General features: G+C 39.5%; 1 protein-coding gene across 3 annotated transcripts in view; it reads left to right on the top strand.

Annotated features, from left to right (window-relative positions):
* Positions 1–27744, top strand: part of DCBLD1 (discoidin, CUB and LCCL domain containing 1) — a 63002-nt gene that overhangs the window by 6182 nt on the left and 29076 nt on the right. For all 3 annotated transcript variants that reach the window (XM_057740076.1, XM_057740077.1, XM_057740078.1), the window contains exon 2: positions 15756–15968. In XM_057740076.1, the coding sequence (XP_057596059.1) occupies positions 15756–15968 (213 nt within the window). The remainder of the gene's footprint in view (positions 1–15755; positions 15969–27744) is intronic.

Here is a 27744-nt window from a genome sequence, read left to right on the forward strand (position 1 = left end):
GGAGTAATTTTGCCTTTTTGCAACTGAAGAGTCATGTTGATGTCATCTTCCAGATGTTCATTCTCTGCTTTGTATATAAAATGTTAAAAAATAGTTGTTTGCCTTGGGGGGTGTGGGGTTGGAAGAGACTTAATTGATGAGGAAAAAAAAAAAACCACATGGTGATTTTTAACCCAATGTGGAAATAAATTCAAACTGTGAGTTCTAGTATGCTGGATCTGAACCAACTGCGAAACTTGCCTTTCAGTGGCAGTTGAAGAGGATAGGGTTTTCTGTTTGTTTTTTGTTTTTGTTTTTTGCGGGGGAGCATGGGAGGAAAATAGGAGGAAACTCTAAGATTTGTGGCAGCAGGAATGAAGCAGCGTTTTTATTCACCACCAGCACCGGGAATGGTGCCTGGCTGATAACAGACTCCAGATAACTATTTCCTGAGTTGGTGTATGAATGCTGTGACTGAGGTTTGAGAGAATGAGGTGAAAGGTAATTGTCACTAAAGTGTTTTAAGCAGAAATTGCATACACTATTGTGATGTCTTTAGACACACTACATGTATTCAAGAAAATAACTGAATTCAACTCTGAAAAGTGTTGGGAATCTCAGAGACTCCTTTCCAGGCAACGCCAGCAAAGCTGCTGTGAGTTAGGTGCTGGCAGTCTTGAGAACAGAGGAGTTGGGTGGTCATTGGTCCCCTAAGATCTGCAGGTGCTTATACATTGAGGGCAGCAGGGCCCTGCTTTACCTTGAGAATCATTTGGGGGCATTGTTCAGGCATTTGTGACATTAGCACTGTGTTGAGCCATATAGTCCTTGACTGTTTAATGCCATTTCTGTTTAATCTGTTCATCTGGTTTTCATGAACTATCTCCTTGGGAGTCCTAATACCCCATATTTGCAGAAGTGTCATTGTCTTGTATTGGTATATGCTTCCATGCAGTCATTTTAATTTTATATGGCTCCGTTTCGTGACTGAGAGTGTTGAGTGGATGTACCTAGAGATTGTGTGTAAATGATTTTTATGGAGTACTCTATTCTTGAAAAAAAGAAAAGGAAAAGCACTCTATTCTTGAAAAAAAGAAAAGAAAAAAAAACTTTATTTCACTATTATTTCTGACAGAGATCAAGGCCAGTGGATATTAAAGTTTATGAAGTCCAGTTCAAGTCAAAGTGCCAGTGCATCAAATTTCCTAAGGGAAAATGGAAACATCTTTGTGGGCCTCACTTAATTTTTAACTGGCTTAGTGGATTTAATTCAGCTTTTTTATTGCTTTTCACAAAAGCAGCTTCACTTCAGATTAAAAGGTGGTTGATTTCAGTCCAGAGAAGGAAACTTTTTTTTTTTTTTTGGCACACGGGCTTAGTTGCTCCATGGCATGTGGGATCTTCCTGGAGCTGGGATTGAACCCATGACCTCTGCATTGGCAGGCAGATTCTTAACCACTGCGCCACCTAGGAAGCCCTGAGAAGGAAACTTTTGAGACTTAACATCCGATGCGCCCACTGGGATGTGAGATCTGTTCATTGAATCGCTCCCACTCCAAGGAGTGTAGAATGGAGGCTTCTTATTGTGAGAATTACATGGACCAAGATTTGCCTTTTTTTTTTTCTTCGTTGCCCCTAGAAAGCCCCTGCTCTGCCAAGAGCCTAAAATAGAAGATAGCCAACTCTACAGATAGAGAAACGGCCCCGTAACTGCTGTCAGTGCTAGCTCAAAAGTGTCTAAAAATCTTTGAGACCCTCTTGCCTTTTGGGTAGGAAATTGTTTTCTTCCCCCACCTTTCTTCTTTTTCCTTTTTCATCCTCTTTGCTACAGTTACTGTGCTATATTATTAAGATCTTAACAGATACATGGCTTTCCCCCTGACGTATTTAAAATATATTAAAAACTTCATGGCATTTCTCCCCTAATATCTAACACTCACGTCATATTTCCCCAGTTCACCTAAACGTGTCTTTTGGCTATTGGTCTGTTCAAACAAGGATCCAAACAAGGTCCACACATTGCGGTTAGTTATTACGTCTCTTAAGGCACTTTTGATCTACCACTGACCCCCACCCACATGCGTTTTATTTTCCTGGGAGGAAGTCAAATTCAATTGTCTGGTGACACAGCTCACATCCCAGATTGACTTACTGACTTCTGAGTGGTGTGTCTTTTACTTGCACTATCCCCTGAAGTGTAAACCTGAATTAGACCTACAGGGTTGATTAGATTCAGGCTAAGTGTTTTTGGTACAGGTACCTCCAGGTGCCATGTATGACTAATAACAACAAGATTATTATTGTTATTATTATTGCCCCACATTTGAATGATGCTGAGAATGATCAGTCACTTCAGGAAGTGACAACTCGATGCATCCTTTGTAAAGTTGCCTTTTTCCCATGTGCCCTGGAAGTAATCTGTGGGATAATAGTCTTTCGCTCAGTCAAACTGCTTTTCCCCATCAACGTTTCACTCAGTGATTTAAGCATCATTGCTGTTTGCCCAATCAGATACCTTTATGTAAATAACATTTTAAAACCTTTCCTTCGTATATATTTTTTTATCAAGTGGGGTGGTTTTTTTTTTCACCTAATTTAATTTAATCCTCACAGCTCTGAGAGCTATTGAAGGAACAAAGATTCAGAGAGATTAAATCATTTACCCGAGACACGTTCACTTTATGTGCCTAAAGTGGGACTCAGGTGCACGTCCTGCGATTCTAAATGCCTTACGGTAGTCTCCTGCCCCTCCTCTTCAAGGGACATTCATCCAGATGAGATCAAGTTCAAGAAGAGAAGTCTTGGAGGAACACAATTTCAGGGGGTTATATATTCAATAAAGTTTTAAATTAATAGCCTTTCTTTGGCTTCTCTTAGAGGTGATTACATTTGCCACGGAAATATTAAGACCTTTAAAACTCCTTATTAGAAGCTAACCATGTGCTTTTATCCACTGTGATCCTGTACAATTTTCAGGACTGTGCAGCGTGATATGAATTTTATAAGGTTTTTTTTTTCCTCTTAATGCTTATGTTTCATACCTCATTAGATGTGTGATAAAATGCCGTCTCATCCCCAACTGAGATTTGCTATTTTCCGGTTAGTAAACATTGATTGCTTTTTCCTTATATGTGGTGCTTACATGTATGTCCCCATAAACCTTCTTATCCTATTTCTTTGTGTATTTTTCATTCTGTGCTCAAATAATTCCTAAATTCACAATCTTGTCCAGGTGTCAGAAATGTTGCTCTGACTTAAATATAGATCCTGAAATTTATTATTTTCTGTCCTGGATGTATAAATGAAATCGAGAGTAAAAATGTGTCAGAGAATTAAAAATATAGATGTGTTCCAATTTTAGGAATAGATATTAAAATAAAACCATACAAAACTGGTATCTCAAGGATTTTTCATTTTTTAAAAAATTCACTGCACGTTTCCTCTTAATAATGAGGGCCCTTTAAGTCGCTTGCTACTCAGAGTATATCTTAAAAGGACCAGCAGAATAGTCCTTACCAAGAGACTTTTGGACATGCAGAAATTACAAGCCCTGCACATTAGCGAGGTCCCCAGGTGTTTGCTGTGTCCACTGAAGTTTGAGAAGCAGCGCTTGAATCTACTGAAACCTTCATTTACAGAGCAGCTTTTAGGAGCTACATTGGTGCTAAGCAAAGAGGACAACCTTTGTTGGAAGTAAAATAGTTGCCTCTCAGACTATTCCTTTAATAGTCTAGTAAAAAGCACTTAAATAATTAAAAAGAGAGAGTGGTGGAATTTCTCATAAGTTTTACAAGAAACCCTGAATTAAATATGGCTATCTTCCTCAAGTTAATTTCAAGATCAAAAGAATAGGACTATAAGTAAATAATTGTAATGTGGGTTTTAATGCCAGTTGTGCTGCTTAGCAGTAGTGTGATCTTGGGCAGTGTCTTTTTTTTAAGATTTATTTTATTGTTTTTGTTAATTTTATTTTTGTTTGCATTGGGTCTATGTTGCTGTGCACAGGCTTTCTCTAGTTGTGGTGAGCAGAGGCTATTCTTCATTGCGGCGTGAGGGTTTCCCATTGCAGTGGCTTCTTTTGTTGCAGAGCACGGGCTCTAGGTGAGCAGGCTTCAGTAGCTGTAGCACGTGGGCTCAGTAGTTGTGGCGCAGGGGCTTAGTTGCTCTGCAGCATGTGGGATCTTCCCGGCCCAGGGATGGAACCCATGTCACCTGCATTGGCAGGCAGATTCTTAACCACTGCGCCACCAGGGAAGCCCCTTGGGCAGCGTCTTAAATCTCTCTGCCTCAGTTTCCTCGACTCTGAAATGGGTGACTTCAGCAGTCGTTGACTCAGTGCTTGAGTTCCATGATCTCTGGAGTCAGATGAGGTTCAGATGCCAGCTCTGCCACCGGGGCTGATTACTCAGCTTCTCAGAGCCTCAACTTTTTCACACATAGGACAAGGACAATAGGAAGGATGTGATAAAGAAAGGGTGCTGTAGTCTTCTTGGGCTGTATTGGAAATGTCCTGTCTTTTAAGCTATGGGTTATGTATTTGAATGTTTGAGATGTTACTCTTTCTTTACAGCTGCCTCTGTATGTGTGTGTGTGTATGAAATGTTTCACAGTTTTTAAAAAGGGAACTAATATATCATCCATCAAATATGATTGTCCTGAAGATTAAATAAGATAATATAAAGCCCCTTATAACACTCAATATCTGTCACCTTTTACAATAAATGGTTGGTTAGTAAGAGTCTTTTCACAATTAATTTTATGATTTTTTTTTCTGTTCCAATAACTTTTTGGTTCTTAATTTTAAAAAAAATCTGTCAAAGTGAAAATACCTGTGTGTATGAGGGAACAAGAGAGAAACATTTAGAGTTTTACTTTTAAAAAAAATTTATTTTATTGAAGTGTAGTTGATTTACAGTATTGTGTTTATTTCTGCTGCATAGCAAAGTGATTCGGTTATACATGTATATATATTCTTTTTCATATTCTTTTCCATTGTGGTTTATCACAGGATATTGAATATAGTTCCCTGTGCTATACAGTAGGACCTTGTTATTTACCCACAGTGTTAACTTCTAAAATTCAGATGAACTTTGTGCTTGGTAATATTGGAATTTTTGGACACCAAGAGAAAAGTCAATATCTAGTTACACTTTATATAAATATTGGTGATATGCATATTTAACATGGAACCAAGATTAGAAAATACAGCACATTGTCGGGGCAGGAAGGATTGCTTGCGTTTATCCTCAGCTTCAGCAACTGTAGCGTGTGGACATGACCTCAGCATCCTGACATTATTAGTAAAGGTCAGCAGCCACTTTTCTCCAGCTTCCTTATCCTGAGCATCTATTCAACAGGGATAAAACAGTCATCTTAGATTTGTTTTGCTTTACAAACAAGGGTTTTGTTTTGTTACATTTTCATCTGTGCAATTAAGACACCTCTCAAACAATGTGTCCAATTTGTTGCCAATTCCCTTCCTAACTTAAGCACTTGTGATAACAAAAGTGGGAAGTCTTGCTTTTGAATATCAGCCATATATTACAATTTCACTGCCATTTTTAGAGCTCTAAAGGCCCAAATCCATCTCTCTACCTCTGATCTTTGATCCCAGAAGCCCCGTTTGGGGATAGCTCTGTGCCCAGGAGCTGGCCCATGTGTTCCACAGAACACTACTCCCAGGAGGTGCCCATTGAGCAAAGCTGGGAGTATGACAGCCTGCGTTCTCTGTTAAGAGCTTCATGGGCACTGCAAAGGCTTTGAGATGTCCTATGATGAAGAAAAAGGTGTGATTCTGGAAGCTTATTTGCCTTGTAACTCTTTTTTTGGCAACAAGGGTGTGATCTCTTTGTAAACCATCTAGGACCAAGGGATCCACAGTGACTACTTTGAGAGATGCTGAACTAGCAGTTAGTGGCCTTAGATAAACCTTGGAGAATACATTCCGGTTAGAATTCCCAACAATTTGGAGCACTTAACACACGCAGCCTCATTCATCTTTACTATGCCCAGTTTTGATTGGTCATTTTGAAGATGAGGAAGATTGATACAAAATATGTGACTTCTTAGAATCATAGAGCCGATGAGTGAAATCAGCTAATTCAAAGCAATATTCTTGATACTTTAATATGTGTAGTATTTTAAAATAAAAATATGGTAATTAAAATATATTCTTATTATATGCTAGCCTCTATGTTCAGTGCTTTACTAGCATTATATCATTTAATGCTTCTGATAACCCTGTGAATTAAAGCTTGGAGAGGTAAAGGGACTCACCCAAGGCCACACAGGAACCCAGTGTCATAACCATTGTGCTCTGTCACCTCCCAAGTATATGGAAATAGTTTATGAAATTAGAAAAACAATATGTGGGCAAATCCTCTTCCCCCACATCCATAACCCTTTGAGTGATCTTTTTTCCTTTTTGTAGGAATCACGAGACTGGAGAGTGACCAAGAACTATAGGGTTTTCATTGATTTTACTTGTAGCACATTAAAGAATAGCATTAAACTAGGTTTTGAGATTTTTCTTTCCATTGGGAATAAATGATGCTTTTTAATATGCTAATATTAAAATTATCGATGTCTCTGCATACTGATGGAAATAGTCTCTTATTATGTAGGGACTCTTGGATAGGACCTCTTGAAATGATTTAATTTTCATGCATTCAAATTGATTTGTTTTAAGTGATTTTTTAGCTGATAGGAAACATTGTGTTGAGAGTTTACATGGAGAGACTTTTGACAATAAGTCCCTTCTGTTTGCTTTTATTTTACTTTCGTATGCCTTTCATCTGCTGAGACAAAAGTGTCATCTTCCTTATGTTATTAGTTATATCTTTAGCATCTATTTTACACAAGGTTTAAAGAGATTCTAAGTTTTGCAGAACAGTTTTGGAGAACTTGGTCATGTGTTTCTAGTCTAGCTGTGACTATTGTCCATTTTCCTTTTAGGAAGACTAAAGATTTTGAATAATTGAAATTTTACCATCATAACTTCTGTTTTACTCTTTTTATTTTCACATAGAATAAAAGCTCTCCTTCCCTTGTTCTTCCATTCCTTTCCAGGCAGTAAAAAAGTTAAGCACAAATTGAAGGAGAACAACATTTATAGGAGAGGATGGCAGACAGTGAAATTAGTAATAGCTTGGGAAGCCTGTTCCCCTTACCATCAGACAAAGAGCTCTGCAGTAATTGCAGGCTCCCTTTTGTGGTTGAGAAGATTGTAGTCATCAAGAGCTCACTCCATCTCAGACATGGGAAGAAATTTTCTCACACCCACACATGGGTAATGGTGTATGTGTTGAGACCTGTTGTAACTTGAATATGAGGAAGAGCAAGGATATAATTGTAATGAAATCATGTTTCTAGAAATGGTTTTGCTCATGATACTTTAGAGCCCTGTTTCCCAAACTGCAGCTTGTGACCCATTCGTAGGTGATACAACCAGTTCATCTGGCACAACCAGCATGCTTTTAACTTAAGAACAAAATGGGATAGAATAGGAAATATCACAGTGCATTACGTATAATAAAAAGTACTATAGCATTAGGTTTTTGTTTGTTATTTATGTGGGTATATGCATGTGTGCTTACTTAGGTTGTGATGAGAAATCTATTTTCTAACTATGGGTCTTCAACAAGTTTGAAGGCTCCTCTTTTGTTCTGTGGACTAGTTAATAATTAATCTTAAAGGTATTTTTTGCACTAGGTATTTCACTTCATCCAAATAATTTTCCAACAAGTGCAATTCAGTTAAAAAAAACTGAAAGCCTAAATTATTCTTTGTAGTATTAAGAACTTAGTCCATATCAGATATATCTTAATTTCACTTTGCTGTTAATGGAATGTGACTTCTTATCAAAGGGAAATAGTCTTTTAAGGAAGTTATTGTTTTCCTTTCTTAGTGGCTGGAATTAGAGTAGACTAAATAAATGGTTGACTCGTGTAGACAAGCATCTGGGATTTGTTTTAAGCTTATTTAGAAAATACCTTGTATATCCATACTTCCTAAATAGCTGATGTTAAAGTCTGAAAAATAGAGGCATAGCCGTTCATTTTAGGCATTTGGAGAACAGATATTGAGTCCATTGGACCTGTCACTGTACTCTCAGAAATTGCTTTTTAGCTTACCTCTCTCTCCCCTTGACTGTGAGCTTCTTCAAATGGGAACTACATTATACTAAGTTCCAAGCTGTTTGTTAAGTAAGTTTTTAATGCCAGTTTGTGTATGTTGGTTTACAGAGACTTCTTCCCATCTGTGTACCTTAAGACCAATGCTGAAAGTAGCCTTTAATGCTACAAAGAACATTTGGTGGATTTGGTAGTTTTAATTATTTTTCTGGTTTATATATGATGTATTCATAGTGTAGAAATTCAGCAAACAAATATAAATAAAATGGAAATCAACTCTGATACCACCCATAAAAATATACACTTTAAACCTTTTTTCCTTCACATCTATGTATGTATGGGGGTCTATATTTTATTTCAAAAATTAAATAGTTTTCTAAAACATGGCCTTAACATTTCCTTAATGCCAGTTTGCTTGGAGATATCATAGTCCGACTCTTCTAATTTAGATTGTTTCCAAATACTCAGAATTAAAATGCTTACATTTGGGGTGGAGATCACCTGAGGACTTATAAAACATGAAGGAGTACTTGTAGCTTTTTCCAAAATCTAAGCTTCATCCATCCAGTTTTATTTCTGTAAGTTATTTTGAGAGGTGGTGGGTCAGTCTCACAAACCAGCTATGGCTCCGCGCAAACTCCAGGATGCAGGCCCCTCGTGGACCCTTCAAATATCCCACGGGGGAAAAGCTTTCAGCCTGTGGAGAGGAGGAAATGATACACAGTTAGTCATCATGTGCTTTGGCAATTAAATTACAGTTCAAAGGAAGAAGAAGATAAACGCTGTATGGTAGCCACTTTTGAAGAGTAGACAGATTCCCTGTGGCCAGCTTCCACCTTACCCCTTCTTGTCACGTTCACCCCTTGATGGCAGGTGGTGGCCGTTCAGAGTCCCTTTCCCCTTCCGCTACTGCACTGCCGCCGCTCACTGCCCCTGAGTCCTCCCAACACCGTGTGGAGCTTAATGGTAAAACCAAGACTGTATTTTTTTCCCTTCAAGGTTGACCTTTACTTCCATTTTAATTGAAAAACAAACAAAAAACTCAAAAAACGTATGAACCATCATCATCCAGCTAGGGTAACCATCAACATTTCCCCATCTTTTTCATTTATTTTCCTCTCTCCCTTTTTTGCTGAAGTGTTTTATGACACATCTCAGACCTCATGCCATCATCATGTCATTTCAGTCCTAAATATGTCAGTAGGCATCCCTAAAAGAAACCATTTTCTCGCATAACCTCAATACCATTATCACACCTAAAAAAGTGAATAATACTCCCCTGGTATAATTTAATACCCCAATTATCTTTTTGTAAATTAGTTTCAGTATTTACTAATATAAATATTTTGCATTTGAAAATCCAACTTTTTTTTTATTGTAGTATAGTTGATTTACAATGTTTGAGGTGCACAGTAAAGTGATTCAGTTGTGTATATATATATATTCTTTTTCAGATTCTTTTCCATTATAGGTTATTACAGGATATTGAATATGATTCCCTGTGCTATACAGTAGGTCCTTGTTTATCCATTTTGTATATAGTACTGTGTTAATCCCAAACCACTAATTTATCCCCCACCGCCACTTTCCCCTATGCTAACCATAAGTTTTTCTTCTGTTTGTGAGTTTATTTCTGTATTGTAAGTTCATTTATATCATTTTTTTTTTAGATTCCACATATAAGTGATATATGGTATTTGTCTTTATCTGACTTACTTAGTATGGTAATCTCTAGGTCCATCCATGTTGCTGCAAATGGCATTATTTCATTATTTTTTATGGCTAGTGATATTTCATTTTATATATATATATATAAAATATATATAAATGTTGATGGATATTTAGGTTGCTTCCATGTCTTGGTTATTATAAATAGTGCTGCTATGAATATTGGGGTGCATGTATCTTTTTGAACTAGGATTCCTGTCTTTTCAGGATATATGCCCAGAACTGGGATTGTTGGATCATGTGGTAACTCTATTTTTAGTTTTTAAAGGAATCTCCATACTCTTGTCCATAGTGGCTGTACCAGTTTACATTCCCACCAACAGTGTAGCAGCATTCCCTTCTCTCCACACTCTCTCCAGCATTTACTATTTGTAGACTTTTTAATGATGGCCATTCTGACTGGTGTGAGGTGGTACCAGTTGTAGTTTTGATTTGTATTTCTCTAATAATTAGTGAAGTTGAGCATCTTTTCATGTGCCTGTTGGCCATCTATATGTCTTTGGAGAAGTGTCTGTTGAGGTCTTCTGCCCATTTTTTGATGGGGTTTTTTGTTTGTTTTGTTTTCATTTTTGGATATTGAACTGTATAAGCTGATTGTATGTTTTGGAAATTAAACCCTTGTAGGTCACATCATTTGCAAATATTTTCTCCTTTTCCATAGGTTGTCTTTTCATTTTGTTGATGGTCTCCTTTGCTGTGCAAAAGCTTTTAGGTTTAATTGGGTACTATTTGTTTATTTTTGCTTTTGTTTCCATTACTGTAGGAGATGGATCAAAAAAAAAGTGATTTGTGTCAAAGAAGGTTCTACCTCTGTTTTCCTCTAAGAGTGGTCTTACATTTAGGTCTTTAATCCATTTTGAGTTTGTTTTTGTATGTGGTGTTAGAGAATGTTTCTAATTTCATTATTTTACATGTAGCTGTCCAGTTTTCCCAGCACCGCTTATTGAAGAGACTGTCTTTTCGCCAATGTATATTCTTGCCTCCTTTGTCATAGATTAATTGACCATAAGTGTGTGGGTTTATTTCTGGGCTTTCTATCCTATTCCATTAATCTATGTGTCTGTTTTTGTACCAGTACCATACTGTTTTGATTACTGTAGCTTTGCAGTATAGTCTGAAGTCAGGGCTCATTATTTCTCCAGCTCTGTACTTCTTTCTCAGGATTGTTTTGGCTATTCGGAGTCTTTTGTGTTTCCATACAAATTAAAAAATTTTTTGTTCCAGTTCTGTGAAAAATGCCATTGGTAATTTGATAGGGATTGCATTGAATCTGTAGATTGCCCCCAGTTATCTTTTAAAAATGGTTTTGTAAGGTTGGTTTTTCAAAGCATGGTCCAAATAAGATTTACATGGTTGTTGTGGTGCTTGTTACCTTTAATCTAAAATAAACACTTTTAAAAACATTTCTTTATACAATTCATTGTTGAAAAAATTGGGTCAGTTGCACCTAGACTGTCACAGCCTGGATTCTGCTAATGACTTCCTCATGGTGTCAGTACACTTGTGTTTCTACCCACTATGTTTCCTATAGCCTGAAGTTAGACGTAAAGCCTTGGTGAGATTCAGAGTCAATTATTGATTCACATGTTTTGCTTTTTGGCAAGAGTATTTCATAGCTGTTGGTATGTAGAGCACATTTTATCCTATCAGGAGACTTGTAATATCTGATTTTCTTTCTTCATCGTGCTGAGACCCATCAGTGGGTTTAGATGGTCACCTGCTTGATCCTTTCATTTCAGAATTCTTCCTCAACCTTCTACCCAACGGTTTTCCACGTATTTGTGACCATTGCCAAATAAGCTATATCTTAGGGAGCTGCTCATTTTAATAGACAGATGTTGTGACAGTATCTGAAAAGAGGTCTGGTAGGGCAGCAGTGCAGGTGGTTTTCCAAAATTAAGCACAAATACACATTACAAAATCAAATAAAGAGGTGAGACAAAAGTGTTTTTAAAATCCTAGAACTAGGTCGTCTTGGAATTGTCCTCTGAGATCCACCACTGGTTGAATAGCCTTAAGGAAAGTCCATATGCATCTTGTTTTCTCATCTGTAAACTAGGGCATATATTATGAACTCAGACTCAAGAGCCCATGCTCCTTAGACAAATGTGAGAACTTGGTTAATGGATTTAGTTCAAAGAGATTTTAGAATAAAAGTGGCCTCCTTTATTGGTTGTCATTTCATGGTGATCTTTTATTTTTTAAAACTTTTTTTCATGGTGATCTTTTAAATGCAAGCTTGTATATATTCTTTAATTAAAAATAAGTAGAAGAGCATACAGGATCACAAAATCCAAATAGTATAAAAAAGTGTAAAATAGAAAAAGTGCCTTCATTTTCACCACCTGCTAGCAAAACTTAACCAGACTGACAGATTTTTTTCAATTACTTATTAAATTTTTTATTAGATAATCATAGATCACATGCAGTTGTAAGAAATAATACAGAGAGATGTTGGGTATCTTTACCTAGATTCCCCTGTGATAGCATCTTGCAAAGCTATAGTATAATATCACAACCACAATGTTGATGTTGATACATTACATATGGAACGTAAACTGGTAGATTTTTAAATAACTCTTGTCCTCTTCCTTGTCAGTGGTTCTTAATTAGATTTGGGCTCTGAGTTAAGCTACAAGAGTGTTAGGATGAGGTCATGGAAATAGTGCTTCTCTGTTGTTTTTATTTGTATGCATCTGCCTTATTCAATATATGATACCATAGGCATTTTTTCTCCCTAGGCATTTTCCCTTTGCCCTTTGGCATATTTCTAGTTCCTTTTCTCTCTCAACTCTTTTGAGATATAATTGACATGTGACATTGTGTGGGTTTAAATCGACAATGCGTTGGTTTTATACATTTATATATTTCAAAGGTATTTAACACTGTAGTGTTCACTGACACTGCTATCACCTCACATAATTACTGTTTCCTTTTTGTGGTGAGAACATCTAAGATCTACTCTCCTAGCAACTTCTAATTATATACTATAGTATTGTTAATTATATCTAGTCCTTTGAAGTCATCAAAACTGTGGAAAGAGTAGGTTGAAAACTCCTGATGTCATTAATATGCATGGAATAAGTTTATTATATTGGTGCTTGCCACAGAAAACTCCATAAATAGTCTTCCATAGGCAGGAGTGAAATTGCAACATCTGGTGACTGTTTGCTTTTTAATAAATTAGGACTCAGCAGTTCCTTTCAGGTTTTTTTGGCAGAACAAAGACCTAGTTTCGTTCAATAGTTAATGGACAAGGGAAACTTTTCCGAGGAGGCACAGATCCCCCAAGTAAAGTAATGATGGGAGTGTTGAAGTCTTCAGCCTGTTCCCATTCTGCCAGTGTCACTGGGTGAAATGAGTTTCCTTTTGGGCTTTCGAGTAGAAGGCATTGTAAAGAAGCATAATTACAGGCTTGAATAAAAATGACACCCTGGGATTTTCCTTTGTCATGACATGTCACTTAAAATTTAGAATACAATAATCATGTGTAGGCTGGTTCACCTGTAATTGAGCCTTATTTTAAAACATATTTAGTGATGTTTTCTAGGAAAAGATTTCACTTTCTTTTATAAAAGCAGAATTTCATAGTACTAAGAAAAGAGACATTTAAATGTGTGACCAGTGATATCTTGGTGGCTTAGAGAGGGTTAGTTATGTGTATATTTACATGCATAATTGTACACCAGTTACCCTAATGTTGTTTTATCCTCCTAAGGTGGGACAAGTCACAGAAATGAGTTACAGGACCTGGTGGGGAGCTAGGGCATTTGTCTCCTTTAAAGGGGCGGCCCCCGTGTCACTCACCCTGTGAGAACATCTGCTGCTATGATTGCCCTGTCTTCCAGTTTCCAAAAGAAATTGTCCATTGGAATTTTTTTTTGCTAAAGTCTTTAAGAGCAGGTAAATAATTCTAAATTTAAATTAAAACCTTTATGTGCCTCTGCACCATATGCGTTACTCTGGGATAATTATCATTTAATTCTCAACAATTTTGTACTTACTGCTGGAGAACTCAAGAAATATAGCTATCACCTCAAACTTAAGAACCAAGCTTACAACCTTTGTCCCTAAACCTGCTTGTCCTCTGGGCTTCCCTTTCTGTCCTATTAGCCTCAGTGTTCCAATCATCTCTGACTCACTGTTGTGTTTTTTTTTTCCTCCTCATCTTTCCCACTATAATTAGCTGAAACCTGAGTCTGTTGATTTTTTTCTTGTGAAATTCCCCCTGTTTTTCTTTCCCTTTCCACTCCAGCCACCCCATTCCCAGCCCTCCTACTCCTCTTCTGAGGCAGATTCTCCTGCATTCTAGTTCCTGTATGGAATCTTTTTCTAATACATCTTTCATCATCTCCCTTCTCAAAAACCTCTGTGGGCCCCTATTGCCTACTGTATAAATTCCACAACTTCTGCCTGGACCTCCAGGTTTCAGAGTAGTTTTATCTTAGCTGTCTATCTCCATTTCCCTCTGGTACCACCTCATTGCTGCTTTAGGTAAACCCTCCCCCAATCCAGCCTCCCTGCTTGGAATCTTGTGAGAGTTTCTGCATAATGGGCAGGTCCTTCCCTAGAGCTTGACTGCTGATTCGGGATAGAGTCTGCAGTTCTCCCCACCCCTGATTTGAGCTAGGCCCCCCTGTCATTTGGGCTGCAAGCCTCAGGGCAAGAAGGAAGTGGAATAAAGGAAGACCCCAGACGGTCCTCTAGCAGGGACTAGCCTGGGGAAGGAAGAAGACTGCCTTGGGCTTCCGATTCCCACGATGCCCAAGTTGGGGCTTGTCCATGGGAGGCTCTGGGATACCTTCTATTACCACCTCAGAGAGCTTCTCCAACTCCAAGGGAGCTTTTTCTCCCTCTGGCAAAGGGCAAAAATTCTGGCTTTGTTTCTGTGAAGCTGCCCTAACCACAGGTGTTTTGTACTTTGAATGCAATGTTTGTTCCTAACCTTGCGGCCCACCCAGTGGTGCCTGCTGTTAAATGTTTGCGTGATTAATGTGGTCACTTTAATCTACTGGAGCAACTTGTTGGTCAATTGATTAACTTCTCGATTCAGAAGTCTGAAGAGAATTCCTTGTTTTTCCGAAGTAGTGAGAAGTCACTGGAATAGATTCTCTCCTGCCCTCTTTGGCACTGTAAGTTCCTGCGGCAGCAGGGGCACCTGGGATTGTAGTTACCTGAACAAGGGACTCTCCCATTCACTCTGAGTCCTGAGCAGCCGTTGCTGCTTTTATGTGTCTCCAGCAACGCCACGTCTGGCAGGCGGCAAGCACTTGAGACAGTAGATCCTTGACGCTCATCATACAGCCTGAGTCCCTCAGGAAGCTTCAAACCTGTGACTGTTATTAACTGAGACATGAGTATTGGCTGATTGTTAGTACCCAGTTGAATGACAGGCTATCACACAAGGTCCTCTCAGCATAAGCCTCAGAGTCTTCCAGGAGCATTTTGCGTACATGAGCCCATATAGTCAGGACAACCACCCCTGAAATGAGTAGCAGTATTTTCTCAGTTGCAAATTATTTCATGGCACTGGCTTGCTAAGAGATAAAACCGCGAATGGCAAATCTGCGAATGCCAAGGGCCCACTGTGCACGTGTGGATGGGCAGGTGAATAGATGATTAGCAAAAGTGATTTGATTAAATGATGTGTTTGCAAAGGGCTTACCGTGCTAATACAGGAAACATTTTGATCAGTAATGTTCAGAAGATTAAACTGAGAAACAAGAGATGAAGTAACCTGGAATAATAAATACTGTTTAATAATTCAATCCTTTTTTTTTCTTTTCTTTTTTTTTTTTTAGCTTTTCCCCCTCTCTCCATAGAAGGAATAAAATACATAAGGTGAAGATTGTACTGGACTTTCTCAATCCTCAGTAAAAATTAATTTCACTTTTTGTATTCTTTTTGCTTTAACAGATGATGGCTGTGGGCACATAGTGACCTATAAGGACAGTGGCACCATGACATCTAAGAATTATCCAGGGACTTACCCTAACCACACTGTTTGTGAAAAGACAATCACAGTACCCAAGGGCAAGAGGTTGATTCTGAGGTTGGGAGATTTGGATATTGAATCCCAGACCTGTGCTTCTGACTACCTTCTGTTCACTAGCTCTTCAGATCAATATGGTAAGACCTGGGTTTCTGCGAGCGTGGGGAACTTCGGGATGTAGGGAGGAGGCGAGCGGTGTGTTCATTGGTGTTACAGCCGGGGAAAATCAGAAGAGAACCTTGCTCATTGTGGACTCTGGGGGTAGCTCACATGGATGCATTTGTTTCATAAGCTGCAGCAAAGACATCTGAGGACATGTTAGTGTTGGCCTTGTGTGGGTCTCAGGAGCTTAGTTTGAGTTTATATCTTGCCAGAAAGAAATTGGAGATATATGGCATTTGGCTAAAACATCTGCAGTTCATTCATTCGTGTGACGAATATTTATTAACAGTGCTCTTGTGTTCAAGTACTCTGTGAAGGACTGGGTGGGATATAGCAGTGAAAAAACAAAGTTCCTCCTTTCATGGTGCTTGCATTGGTGGAGGGGCGCGTGGAAAACAAATAAACAAATGCATCTATAATAGGAGAGGTAGTGAGAAAGAAAAATAAGGAGTAAGAAAAATAAGTCCTCCTAAGGTGATATTAAGTCTGGTTCTGGGTGCGTTTGTGTTCAGGTGGGATAATCAGCAAGGCTTCTCCAATAAGAAAACATTTGAGCAGAGACCCAAATGGAGTGAGTGAAGGGACTGTACACGTATGTCTGGGGTGACTTTTCTGGGTAGGGGAACAGCAAGTGCAAAGGACAGTTTTCAGAGTAACCTTTTGAAATTAAGCTGTTTGTAGTTTGGGGTGTGCTGTTAGCACACTGGTGTCTGAAATCACCATTAACAGTGACCCTCAATCCTTAGCCCAAGGAAACAACTTGGGTTTAGACAATTAAAAAACAAAGACAGAACTTATATACAGATTGTCCTGAGATTAGAGACTTCCTGAAATTCTCTGAGCATACATCTGCAAAAATGATACAGAATTTAAACAAAACCCTGTCCGCCTGCTATTTCTGTAGGTAATATCTCTCAAACACACAGCTTTCAAGGCTGTCTTTACGTCTGCACCCAGAGCTTCCTCACTCCTCCCAGCGTGGAAGCCCAGACTAGCCCTGAGACTGTCCAGGGGTCTACACTTATCTAGCCCCCGTGGAGAAAAAAACCTAAGAATTTTTTTTAATCCCTGGGAATATTACTGTATTTTAATGATGGTTGAATTACTATGACAGAGTAAAGATGGTTGATTTCGTATAATTAGTTGCAACTTTTTAACTCGTTTGACTCAACTGGGAAAAATGAGAATTCCGGGGATGCTTAAGGCCCCTGGGAACACTTACTGTTCTGTTAGTTCTGGGAATCAAGTGTGTGTTAATTTATGAAGTCACTCTTCAGGGAATCCCTCATTAGCCAGGAAGTTTCCTTCAGAATGGGAGGAGGGCATTGAGTGTCAGAGCTCCCGTGTAAAAAGCAAGGGAAAGTGCTGCAGGGCCAGAGACGGCTTTTCCACGTGAGTTTCTTGGGGGAGGCATCCGCTGTCCCAGAAGATGAGCAGTGAATTCCACCTGCTGTCAGAGCAGCTGCGTAATCACCTCTGTTGCTTTGGGTCTCTCTCAGCTCAGAAGCTGAGGGGAGAACTAGAAAGGGGAGCCAGTCGTGCTGAAACAGGATTGGAGATTGGATGTGGATGTCCCACACCAGGGCATTTACTCCATCCTCTTTGATGTATGTTCACAAACAGACAAAAAGGAGGAAAAGCCTGGAATTAACTATTTCAGGAGGTGGGTTACAGGGTGATCATGCTTGGCCTAAGGGAGCTTTAGTTCACATTTCTAGCTTCTTGAATTTTCAAGATTAGACTCTTTACTAGGGAGTGAGTAATGAATTGCAATTCATTTCAGTAAAGCCCAGCAAATTCACTTTTTAAATTTTCCCCTACATAGTTATATGTCTTTTAAAAACAAAATATGTGCTCATTATAGAAATAAACATACTCGTATGTCAGGCACAAGTGTGGCCTCACTTAGATTTTCTGGAATCCTTACATCCACCCTGCAAGGTAAGTATTATAAACGCCTTTTTACAAATAGGGAAACTGAGGCACGGTGAGGTTTTTTTGTTTGTTTGTTTGTTTGTTTGTTTGTTTTTTAGTAACATGCTGAAGATCACAAAGCTAGTTAAGGGCTGAAAGGAAAATTTATATATATGTATCTGTGGTTCCAAGACATCTGTTTCCAGATGTCTCTTCCTCTCCCAGCTCCAACACCCAGGGAAAACCTCAGTGCATTATCACCCTTCCCAGGTGGTCCAGCCCAGCATTACATCATCCAGCAATTTTGCCTAAAACACAGGTGTAGTTAACATTTTGGGTTGGGGATGTTCTTAAGATAAAATATTTAACCATGCTTAGAATTTCTTTCTTTTGAGGCTACTTGAAAGATTCCTTGACTAGTTATGTGAAGGAAAATCCAACAGACAAGAATAACAGAAATTAGCAATAAAAGGAATACATGGAAAGGAAATTAGAATATTTCAATCCTGTAAGCATATTTTAAAGGAATTAAGTGGCTTAGGGCCCTGTATAGGAGGCATACACATGCATGTGTGTGTATGTTGCATATATATATATATATTTGTGTCTTTTGTAGTTTTGAAGAGCATTCTGGGAGGAGCCATTTTTCATCTATGTGTACTTACAATATTTAATCCAGTAACTTGACTTGAATGTAGTAGATACTCTGTGAATAAATGATTTTAAAAGTGAATCAGCAAGTTCAATGGTGAGGAACCAGGTTAGTAAAACATGTAATACTTACTTGCAATATTAAACAGCTACTTGTTGAAAAGACTGTTAACATAGAAAGCTGCTTAGGATATCGTGTTAGGTAAAATATGAATACACTGTAATGTTTCAATAATAGAAAAAAGCCTATGAATAAAGTAAGAACATAACTGTAGCAAAATGTTAGAAGGAGGGCTTTAGAAGGTTCAACTCTGGGTATTGTTCTGTCTTCTCTCTCTAGTTTTTTCTTGAATAAACACGTTTCTTGATTTTAAATAAGTGTTAAAAAACCACTAACTTTAAACCTAAATTTTAATTTAGTTCCATAGTCCCCTGGTGAGTTTGGACCTCCTGGAGGAGTGCAGCAGAGGAGGAGGAAGAGGCAGGAGCACTTTGTTGGCCTTTGGGAGCTCAGCGGGTGGCGCTGCTGTGGGACTGTTGCCCAGCTCCCTGGAGTGGGGGAGGCCGCCCTGCAGCCAGTGTGGCTGCAGGGCTGTGGAGGGAGGGTCCCAGGGATCCGCAGCACCGTGGCCTGGGCTGGCAGTGGAGGGACGTGCCCCCTGCAGTGCACCCGTGGGGGAACATACGCTCTGGAATACCGCCTGCAATTCCAGTGTACAGGGCTCTAAAGGGTACACGTGTGGCTGAAACAGCTGAATAGTTTTGGTTTACCCAGCTCAGTTCTTTTTTCAATTCATTGCTAAAACCCATTGCCAAGAGATTTTAAGACCCAACACTATCAGACTTTTAAATATGAACTTAATGTTTTGAAAAAGAATAATGTCTTCTGGCATCCCTGTTTGTAAGCTCTGCCAAGAGTGGACACAGTTGGAATGTGATTGCATTAAGCACTGTGAATCTGCTGAAGTGGTACAGTTTGAATCATCATGCAGTTCATCTGTAATGGTTCACCACTGCCCCCGCGCCCCCCCCACCCCCATGCCGATTTTGTTTTAAATGTTTGGTTCATATGCTTTGGGTGCTTTCATTGGTAGCAAAATGTATAATACTGTAAACAAGTGTGACCCACACCAGTTTTCACAGTGATCAAGCAAAATATGCATCTGACCTCACTGATTGTTAAGAGACCTGATGCAAACAAGATGGGGTTATTATTCTTCTGTTTGTCACGTATTATAACGATGGCTGATATTTCAGATTCAAACATCAGCTAGAAGAATGTACTTATATATCTGTGGCTGAGTGAAGACACTGACTCTCCCTTTTAAAACACCCTTGAAACAGGATGCAGCAAAGTTGATAAACTATATCAACCTTACTTTAGAATATATGTTGTTTAAGGACAAAATAAGATTTTTAAGATATTTTTAAACGTAAACTTTTAAACTTACAAATTTGGGGGATATAAAACCTATATACTGATTTTTAAGATCATGTGTACTAATATCCTGGCCAAAAAAATCTTTAAGAAGTATCATATGTTGCTTAGCAGAGATTGTTTTCACTATAGCTAAGAATTGTGCATTTTCATTTGAGACCAAAGTAACAGAGACTCCCTTTATTTATTTAATAAATTTACTTATTTACTTATTTATTGGGTGTGTTGGGTCTTCCTTGCTACACACGGGCCTTCTTTAGTTGCGGCGAGCAGGGTCTACTCTTCGTTGTGGTGCACGGGCTCCTCATTGTCGTGGCTTCTCTTGTGGAGCACGGGCTCTAGAGCACAGGCTCAGTAGTTGTGGCACACAGGCTTATTTGCTCTGTGGCATGTGGGATTTTCCTTGAGCAGGGATCGAACGCATGCCCCCTGCATTGGCGGGCGGATTCTTAACCACTGTGCCACCAGGGAAGTCCCCAGAGACTCCCTTTAAAAGAAACACTAATGTCCCTTTTCTGGTCTAGAATCCGGTCAAGATCATGAAGCATCTAGTTGTTGTGTAGTAAAGGGCAGAATGCTGCTTTGGTACTGATTCTCAGTCTCCTCCCTTTTATATTCATGATATAAAATAATAAGAGGTTAGTTATATAAAATATTAAAATATCTTGAACTTGGAAGAGCGGGTGCTGATTCAGGCATGGTGTCATACAAGTATACCTACGTTTAAAATATGGAAGGTCTCACGTGGTTTTATTTATGACACTGAAGAGGGGAGTCTGTGAATTCATACTGAAGATCATTATTCTCAACTTGAAAACTTTCTAGGGACCCTGTAACCTTCACTGGTTAAGTTCCATTTCCAGTGTTGCTGACCACAAAGACTTCACCCACAGGTTTGTTTCTGCCATCACTGTTTGTGGGAATCCCAGAGAAATTATCATTTCTGTTTTCTGATATTTCAAGAAGATTGATGAGGTCCCCGTTTTCCATGAAAGTTGATCTTTCCCCAGTGGGTAGAGTTTAGGGCTGCTCCTAGACCCCCTGAAGCACCTGCTGGAGGAATCTTGGTGGGAACCACATACTGGTTCCTCGGGATCTCAAAGGACCTTGTTCTAATGGAGTTTCATAGACTTCCCCACCCAGGTCCCTGTGGATCAATAAAACCAGGCTGACCTTCAGCATGGATTGAGATGAACATGTCTGTTTCTGTGTAGAGTTTTCACTTGGGCTTACGCGTGCAGACTCTGGAATTAGACTGCCTGGCTCCAGATTTCTGCCTTACCGGTCATGTTTTAATTACTTGACCTTGAGCAAATGACTTGACTTCCTCTGTCTCCGTATCCCCATCTTTAAAATGAGCAAAAGAACGGTATCCACCACCTATGGGTGACTGGGGCACATGAATATATAACATAAAAGAATGATGTCTGGCACATAATAAGCATTCAGTAAATGTGAGCCACTGTCACGCCCTCTCTCCTCCCCCTCCTCTTGCCCTTCCTCTCTCTTTCCACCCCCTCTGCCTCCTCAGCGGTTTTGTACACAGTTTATTCTTTGTGTAAGGTGTCTAAGAGCAGAGAACACGCTGGTCCCTGTCCACACCCCGAGCACTCTCCTTCCACCCGGCAGAGGCTGAGCTGCGGCAGCACACCCCGCCCTCCCCCTCCTGGTGCGCTCCTGGTGACCTGCATTTGCCCACATCAGTCCAAGCCTGTGGCAGGAGTTCCCTGAGCCAGAAAAAGCTTCATGGACAGATTTTCTCCATCCAGCTTCATGAGATGAGCAGGGAACCCATGCTCCCTAAGCCCATAGTGCATTCAGTTTGGCTTTTTATTTTCACTGCCACCACCAGTTAACATCTTTGTATCTATCAATATTTCTTATGGAAAGAGCTTCCCAATTTTCTCCTCTCTCCTTTCACCAGTCTCCATTCCCTCCAGGCCATCTAAGGTTATCTTGTTAAATGTTGTTGTAATCATTTTTCTTTTTCTTTTTCTTTCTTTCTTTCTTTCTTTCTTTCTTTCTTTCTTTCTTTCTTTCTTTCTTTCTTTCTTTCTTTCTTTCTTTCTCTTCTTTCTTTCTTTCTTTCTTTCTTTCTTTCTTTCTTTCTTTCTTTCTTTCTTTCTTTCTTTCTTTTTCTTTCTTTCTTTCTCTCTTTCTCTTTTTCTCTCTCTTTCTCTCTTTCTTTCTTTCTTTCCCCACTGTGCACAGACACCGCATCTCCAGCTGCATCTCTGTCTCCACATCTCTGTGCATTTTCCTAAACACATCACACAGTTTCGTGTTCGGTACATTTGATTATGTTGTTTCTTCCACATGTTACTTCTTCCTCTCTTTCTTCCCCTGCTTTTCTGCCCCTTTTAACACAGACACACACACACACACACACACACACACACACACACACACACACACACACACACACACACACAGAGTAAAGGCAAAGCAAATCCGCTGCTACTCATCCTAGAACCTCCTCTGATGTACGAGAGCTCCAGTCACTCCCTCTCTTAGCCTCATGCTGTTTTTCTAAGCCTTCAGTGGTGCACCAGCCTCAGGTTGAAAACGTTATTTTGGCTTCTCTACCAGATAGGCGGTTTCCCTAGGAAGGACTTGCGTTATTCATCCTTTCCGTATCCCCTGTTGCTTAGTGAAGTCATACACTTGCAGATGGTCAACGTTCAATGAATCTGATTGCATGTGGCTTGATTTTGGCAAGCATTCTATATTTAAAAGTCTGTAAACTTATCAATTTGATTGTCTTTATTCACACTGTAGGACGATTTGCAGTAAGATTCCTCTATCAGTAAATATCTCCTCCACATTTAAAGAAAGACTTGATTTACCTAAAATATTAGGACACTACTTATTATATAGAGAAGACCATGGAGCAGTGTAGAAGGTGCCTACAATGGAATGTGCACCTGTGCTGCACCCTGGGCTTTGGTGCTCTAAAGTTACTCACTTAACCCTCATAGCAATAGCCCTGTGAGAGGGGGCCTGTTATTAGCACCCACACTTAAGGAAACTGAAGCTCAAAGAGGTCAAGTAACTTGTTTACAACCACTGAACTAGATCTGGGATTCAAGTCTGGGCATTTGACTCTGGGGACCCCACTCTTAAGCACCGTGCCGTTCCCACTCAGGGTGACAAAAGCCATCTGATCTCGTGGCTTGTGCAGAACAAGTGAGCTGTGGTCCTTGTTCATCATTCGCTGGAAGAAATGGAAACCTCTGCAGGCTTCCCCTAGGGGTATCCTGAGAACCAAATGGAGTTCTGAGGAATCACTCACATGCAGAGTGCTAGTATGAATTTAAAGTTTAAAAAAAAAATGCTTCTTAGTCAAAAAGTTGATGGAGACATCATGGTCAGTGAAGCTAACTGTCGTCAGTTACATCAGTTGTGTTGTGCTAAATGATTTGCACTATGGAAAAGCCAGGAAGTTCCAGAATTGTTCTCTTACATTTCCTGTACTTCCACCTCCACCCCCAGTATTTTTTAAACCATTGTCAGTGACTTTGAGGTACAAGGATGTGAAGGCAGCCATTAATATGTATATTACACCAGAAACAAGAGAAATGGGAAAAGTAGGAAATAATACTAAGTATTTTGACTCATAGTGGCAACAAGATTTCTGTGATAATTGTTTAGAATGGTACGTATCTGGCAGATTGCAATAAGATCTAACCATTATGCCTTGTCTGCTGATTTTTTAAAAAATTCCGAATAGAGAAAAATGCAAGATTGGCAGCCTCTATTTTATATATGCAGCCCTATTATGGAGAATGCAAAACTCCTATGACTTTTAAAGATAAAACAAGAGGCTTTGAAGAAATCTTTAGCTTATGGAAAGTTATTTTGGGTCTCAAACACCCCGGAAGTGCATTCTCCTCTATAACTGGGGCTACTTCGTGGAAATGCTTTAGAAGGACCGCTTTTTGTGTGTTTTGCTTTGTCTTGTCTTTTATTTTTTGCCAAGATAGAATTCAGAAAGAACCGTAAACTTATGAAAAAGGTTATATCAGCCAGAATGCTCCATGCTAGATGTCTCAGGAACATAACCATAAGCCTCAAGGAGAAAAAGTATTGGCCTGCTCCTCCTCCTCCTCTTCCCAAGCACTTCCCTGGAGACGCACTGTGATTCATTTCAGCAAGTTGCCGTCTTTTGTTGGGAGAGAAGTAATGGCCTAGGTGGCTTCTAGTGTGAAGATACTTCTTGACCTGAGTCTTGTAGCCCCAAGGAAAGCCGCACCTTTGTCTAGGTATATGCCTGGTTCGTTTATCATCTGTTACTGATTTTTGTCTGGGAACCAGAGACCAGAACTCTCCAGGGATACCACTGACATTCTTACGTGACTATGGTTTTAATGGCACAGTCCAGGAATATCCCTTTTTTATGCTAATTTCCCTCCTTTTCAAAGAAACTGGCCCTGAAAATTCTGTGATTTTGTACAGTGACCTATTGCAATTAGCAAGCAAGGACAAACACTGCCATTTGACTGCACAGAGAAAAAACAACAGCTGGAAAATGGACACAAGTCCAATGGCGTTCACAGCGTCAGCGTTTCTGGAGATTGTGTTATCAGCAGGCCTCTGCGCCCAGATCTGGGCCACACCAGGTGCCACTTTCGTGGCAGCTGGCTGATGCGCTGTGTGGCTGGCTCTGCCAGTGGCTTTCCCAGGGAGCGGCACTTCGTCTCATGGGCGCCTTCTTACCGGTCCTGAGAAATTGAGTGTGTGCTTAAGATGGTACTCATAAGGCTAATGAAGGTTTTTAGGAGTTTTGTTGTTGTTGTTCAATTTGATTTATGACAAATCTCTCGAGAGTTAGTTATTTGATCTCTGTTTTTCACTACTGAGAGCATGGTTATGGAGACGAAGGGTCTCTTTGGGTTTCTTTCAACAGCATGCATACCATTTTTTAAACACATCTCTCCCACAGATGAAACAATAACTTAGTGTCATCAGTTTCAAGATCAAAAGCATAGACCCATCTGAAATGGCTGGGAACAATTATTAAATGAAATGTTGCCTTGTACTGTCTGGAGACTTAGGCAGACAGGCCATGGAGAATGCAGCAGGAGGATGAATTGCTGCACAGATTGTCAGATTGCCAGAGAATCCAGAGGACTGGCTCCAGGCAGACAGTTCATTCTTCCTTGTAGGACAGTTTGCTTTTATTCACACGTGGGAAGATAAAGGGTTTCCCCTCTCAGCTGCTCATGGGACAGAGGATGTGCTGAGAGGAACTGGCCTACTGTGCTCAAAGCAGGCAGCTCCTAGGGTTCCTGGCCCTTTATTCCTTTTGTCCAAGGAATCAGTCCATTGTCTGCTAGCTCTTGGTCTCATGTCTGGTGCCAAATGCCACAATGCTATTCCATTTGGTATCATAATGGCTTTTCCCACAATCCAGGGTAACTCACTTCATCCCACAAAAGGTAGAAGGATTTATTTTTCCTGATTTTTCTGCCTACTTGATGAACTGCCTTTCTGCTGTCTTCCACTCTGATGGGAATCTGGGACTACAAAGATGGAACCTGCTTCCCAGACAAGGGTGGAGGTGAGAGGGAAGGTCAGAGTTAGACAGTAAGTCCGAGTTCTGTGAACCACGCAGCACTGCCAGTTGTGAAGCAAACGTCCATGCAGACTGTGAGTCTTACTTTTAGGTCTGCTAGAGTTCTTAGGAACCACTCAGGAAGGGTGGGGGTTCAGTCTGACAGTGAATTGAGGCAGGTTTACTAATCCAGGAACGCTGCACAGGATAGAGAATATAACCATGGTCAAAGCTAGAAGTCACCTCTGAGCTCTTATTTGGGTTTCCAGTGACATTGGCATTGTGCATGTTCAAATACAGGTGTAGATCCTTTTAAAAAATTGGGACAGGGAGTACTAACAGTAATATATCTTTCGGGCAGGCGTGGGTGGTGAGAGGCTTTCATAAGAAACGATATCATCCTCAAGGGAGTCTGGCTGAAAACTGAGAACCTTGCTTAGGACAGACTGGCAGGATCCTTTCATGGTTTCCCATTAACTGTTTTTCCATCTCCCTGCCAGTCACATTTTTCTATTTTCATCTCTTTTCCCTTTTAACTCTAGGAATGCAGTTATTAACTTCCAGTCTGTGAAAAGGAATCTTTATCTGTCAGACCTTCAGGCGGGCAATAATTTGGGTGTTTTGCCAAAGGCGATACAGCAGCCAGTCCTCAGCCTCAGTTCCCCCTCCTGGACTAAAGCTGCCTCCTGTTGTGGTGGCTGTGCTGTGATGAACCTATCAAATAACTTTTAATGATGGCATTTATATAGACAGGGCATATCCTATCCCAACACATCAGTGAGAATGTGGGGAGGATGGTGCCTGTGGGATAAGGGTGATTAAAGGGTGTGTGTGTTTACGTTTTCTTTCTTTGAACTTCTTCCAGAAATGTTTACCTACCATGCCTACTGTGACTTTGGGAGGATGCAACCAAATTAGAATTTTACTATATTTATGTGGTTTTGATCTAGAAAATTATATGCATTGCACAACAACTTAGTGTGATGGCATACACTCTTACCTATTTGTGTAAAATATTTATAATTTTGCAACCTTTCCTTTCAACTGCTCCATAGAAATCTTTTTAAAAAATTCCAATTATTCAACCACAAGAAATAAGGACATGCTGTCATTTGCAACAACGTGGATGGACCTTGAGCACATACTGCTAAGTGGGATAAGTCAGACAGAAAAAGGCAGATACTGTATGATCTCCACCTACATGTGGAATCTAAAAAAGCTAAGTTCATAAAAACAGAGAGTAAAATGGTAGTTACCGGGGAATGGAGGGTGGGAGAATAGGACAGATATTGTTTAAGGGTACAAACTTACAATGGAAAAAATAAGCCCTAGGATTTGAATGCAAACTACAGTGAATATAGACAGTGATATTGTATCATAATCATCAAACTTGCTAAGAGACTAGAGCTTAATTATTCCAGCCGCTAAAAAGAAATGATAATTATGTGATGTGACAGAGGTGCAATTAACCCTACAATGACAATCATATTAACATATATAAATGTATCAATTTAACGTGTATTTTAAATTACAGTGTTATATGTCAAATATAATTCAACAAAAAAAATTCCAAACAAGTTCTCACTGATGATCACTTTAGACTTGCTTTTCCTCACTCTTTTCGTTAGAACTCATTGGAATGCAATAGAAGTTTAAGGAGAGATTGGTATGGTATCATCATCACTTTTTGGAGAAGAGTATGTATATTGTTATTTCTTCTTGGAAAAAATAAATGTGATTAGAAAAATATTCTGATTTATTAATAGCAACAAGATACTGGTTATTTCATCTTTGTTCTTAGGTTTGCAAAGCAAGTACCTCACTTACCTGTGCAGAGAACAAATGAATTTAAAACTTATTTAAAACAAACTGAGAATCAGTTGCAAAAGTCAAACACAGTAATTTGACTCACTTTAATTTTGCAAAAATGCTTCTCATTCTACTTTATTATACAAATATGGATTTAGTGTTAATTACCTGTCTTCCATGTTTGTGAGCAATCTTAAAGATCAAAAAATCCATCTATCTACCACACTAATGATTTTCTTTCCTTTCTTGTTTTTCCACACTTTTCTTGCTCACTTTTTTAAAAAATTTATTTATTTATTTATTTATTGGCTGTGTTGGGTCTTTGTTGCTGCACACGGGCTTTCTCTAGTTGCAGCAAGCAGGGGCTACTCTTTGTTGTGGTGTG

The sequence above is a fragment of the Hippopotamus amphibius genome, chromosome 6 (assembly GCF_030028045.1).
Source record: "Hippopotamus amphibius kiboko isolate mHipAmp2 chromosome 6, mHipAmp2.hap2, whole genome shotgun sequence".
Taxonomy (NCBI): Eukaryota; Metazoa; Chordata; class Mammalia; order Artiodactyla; family Hippopotamidae; genus Hippopotamus; species Hippopotamus amphibius.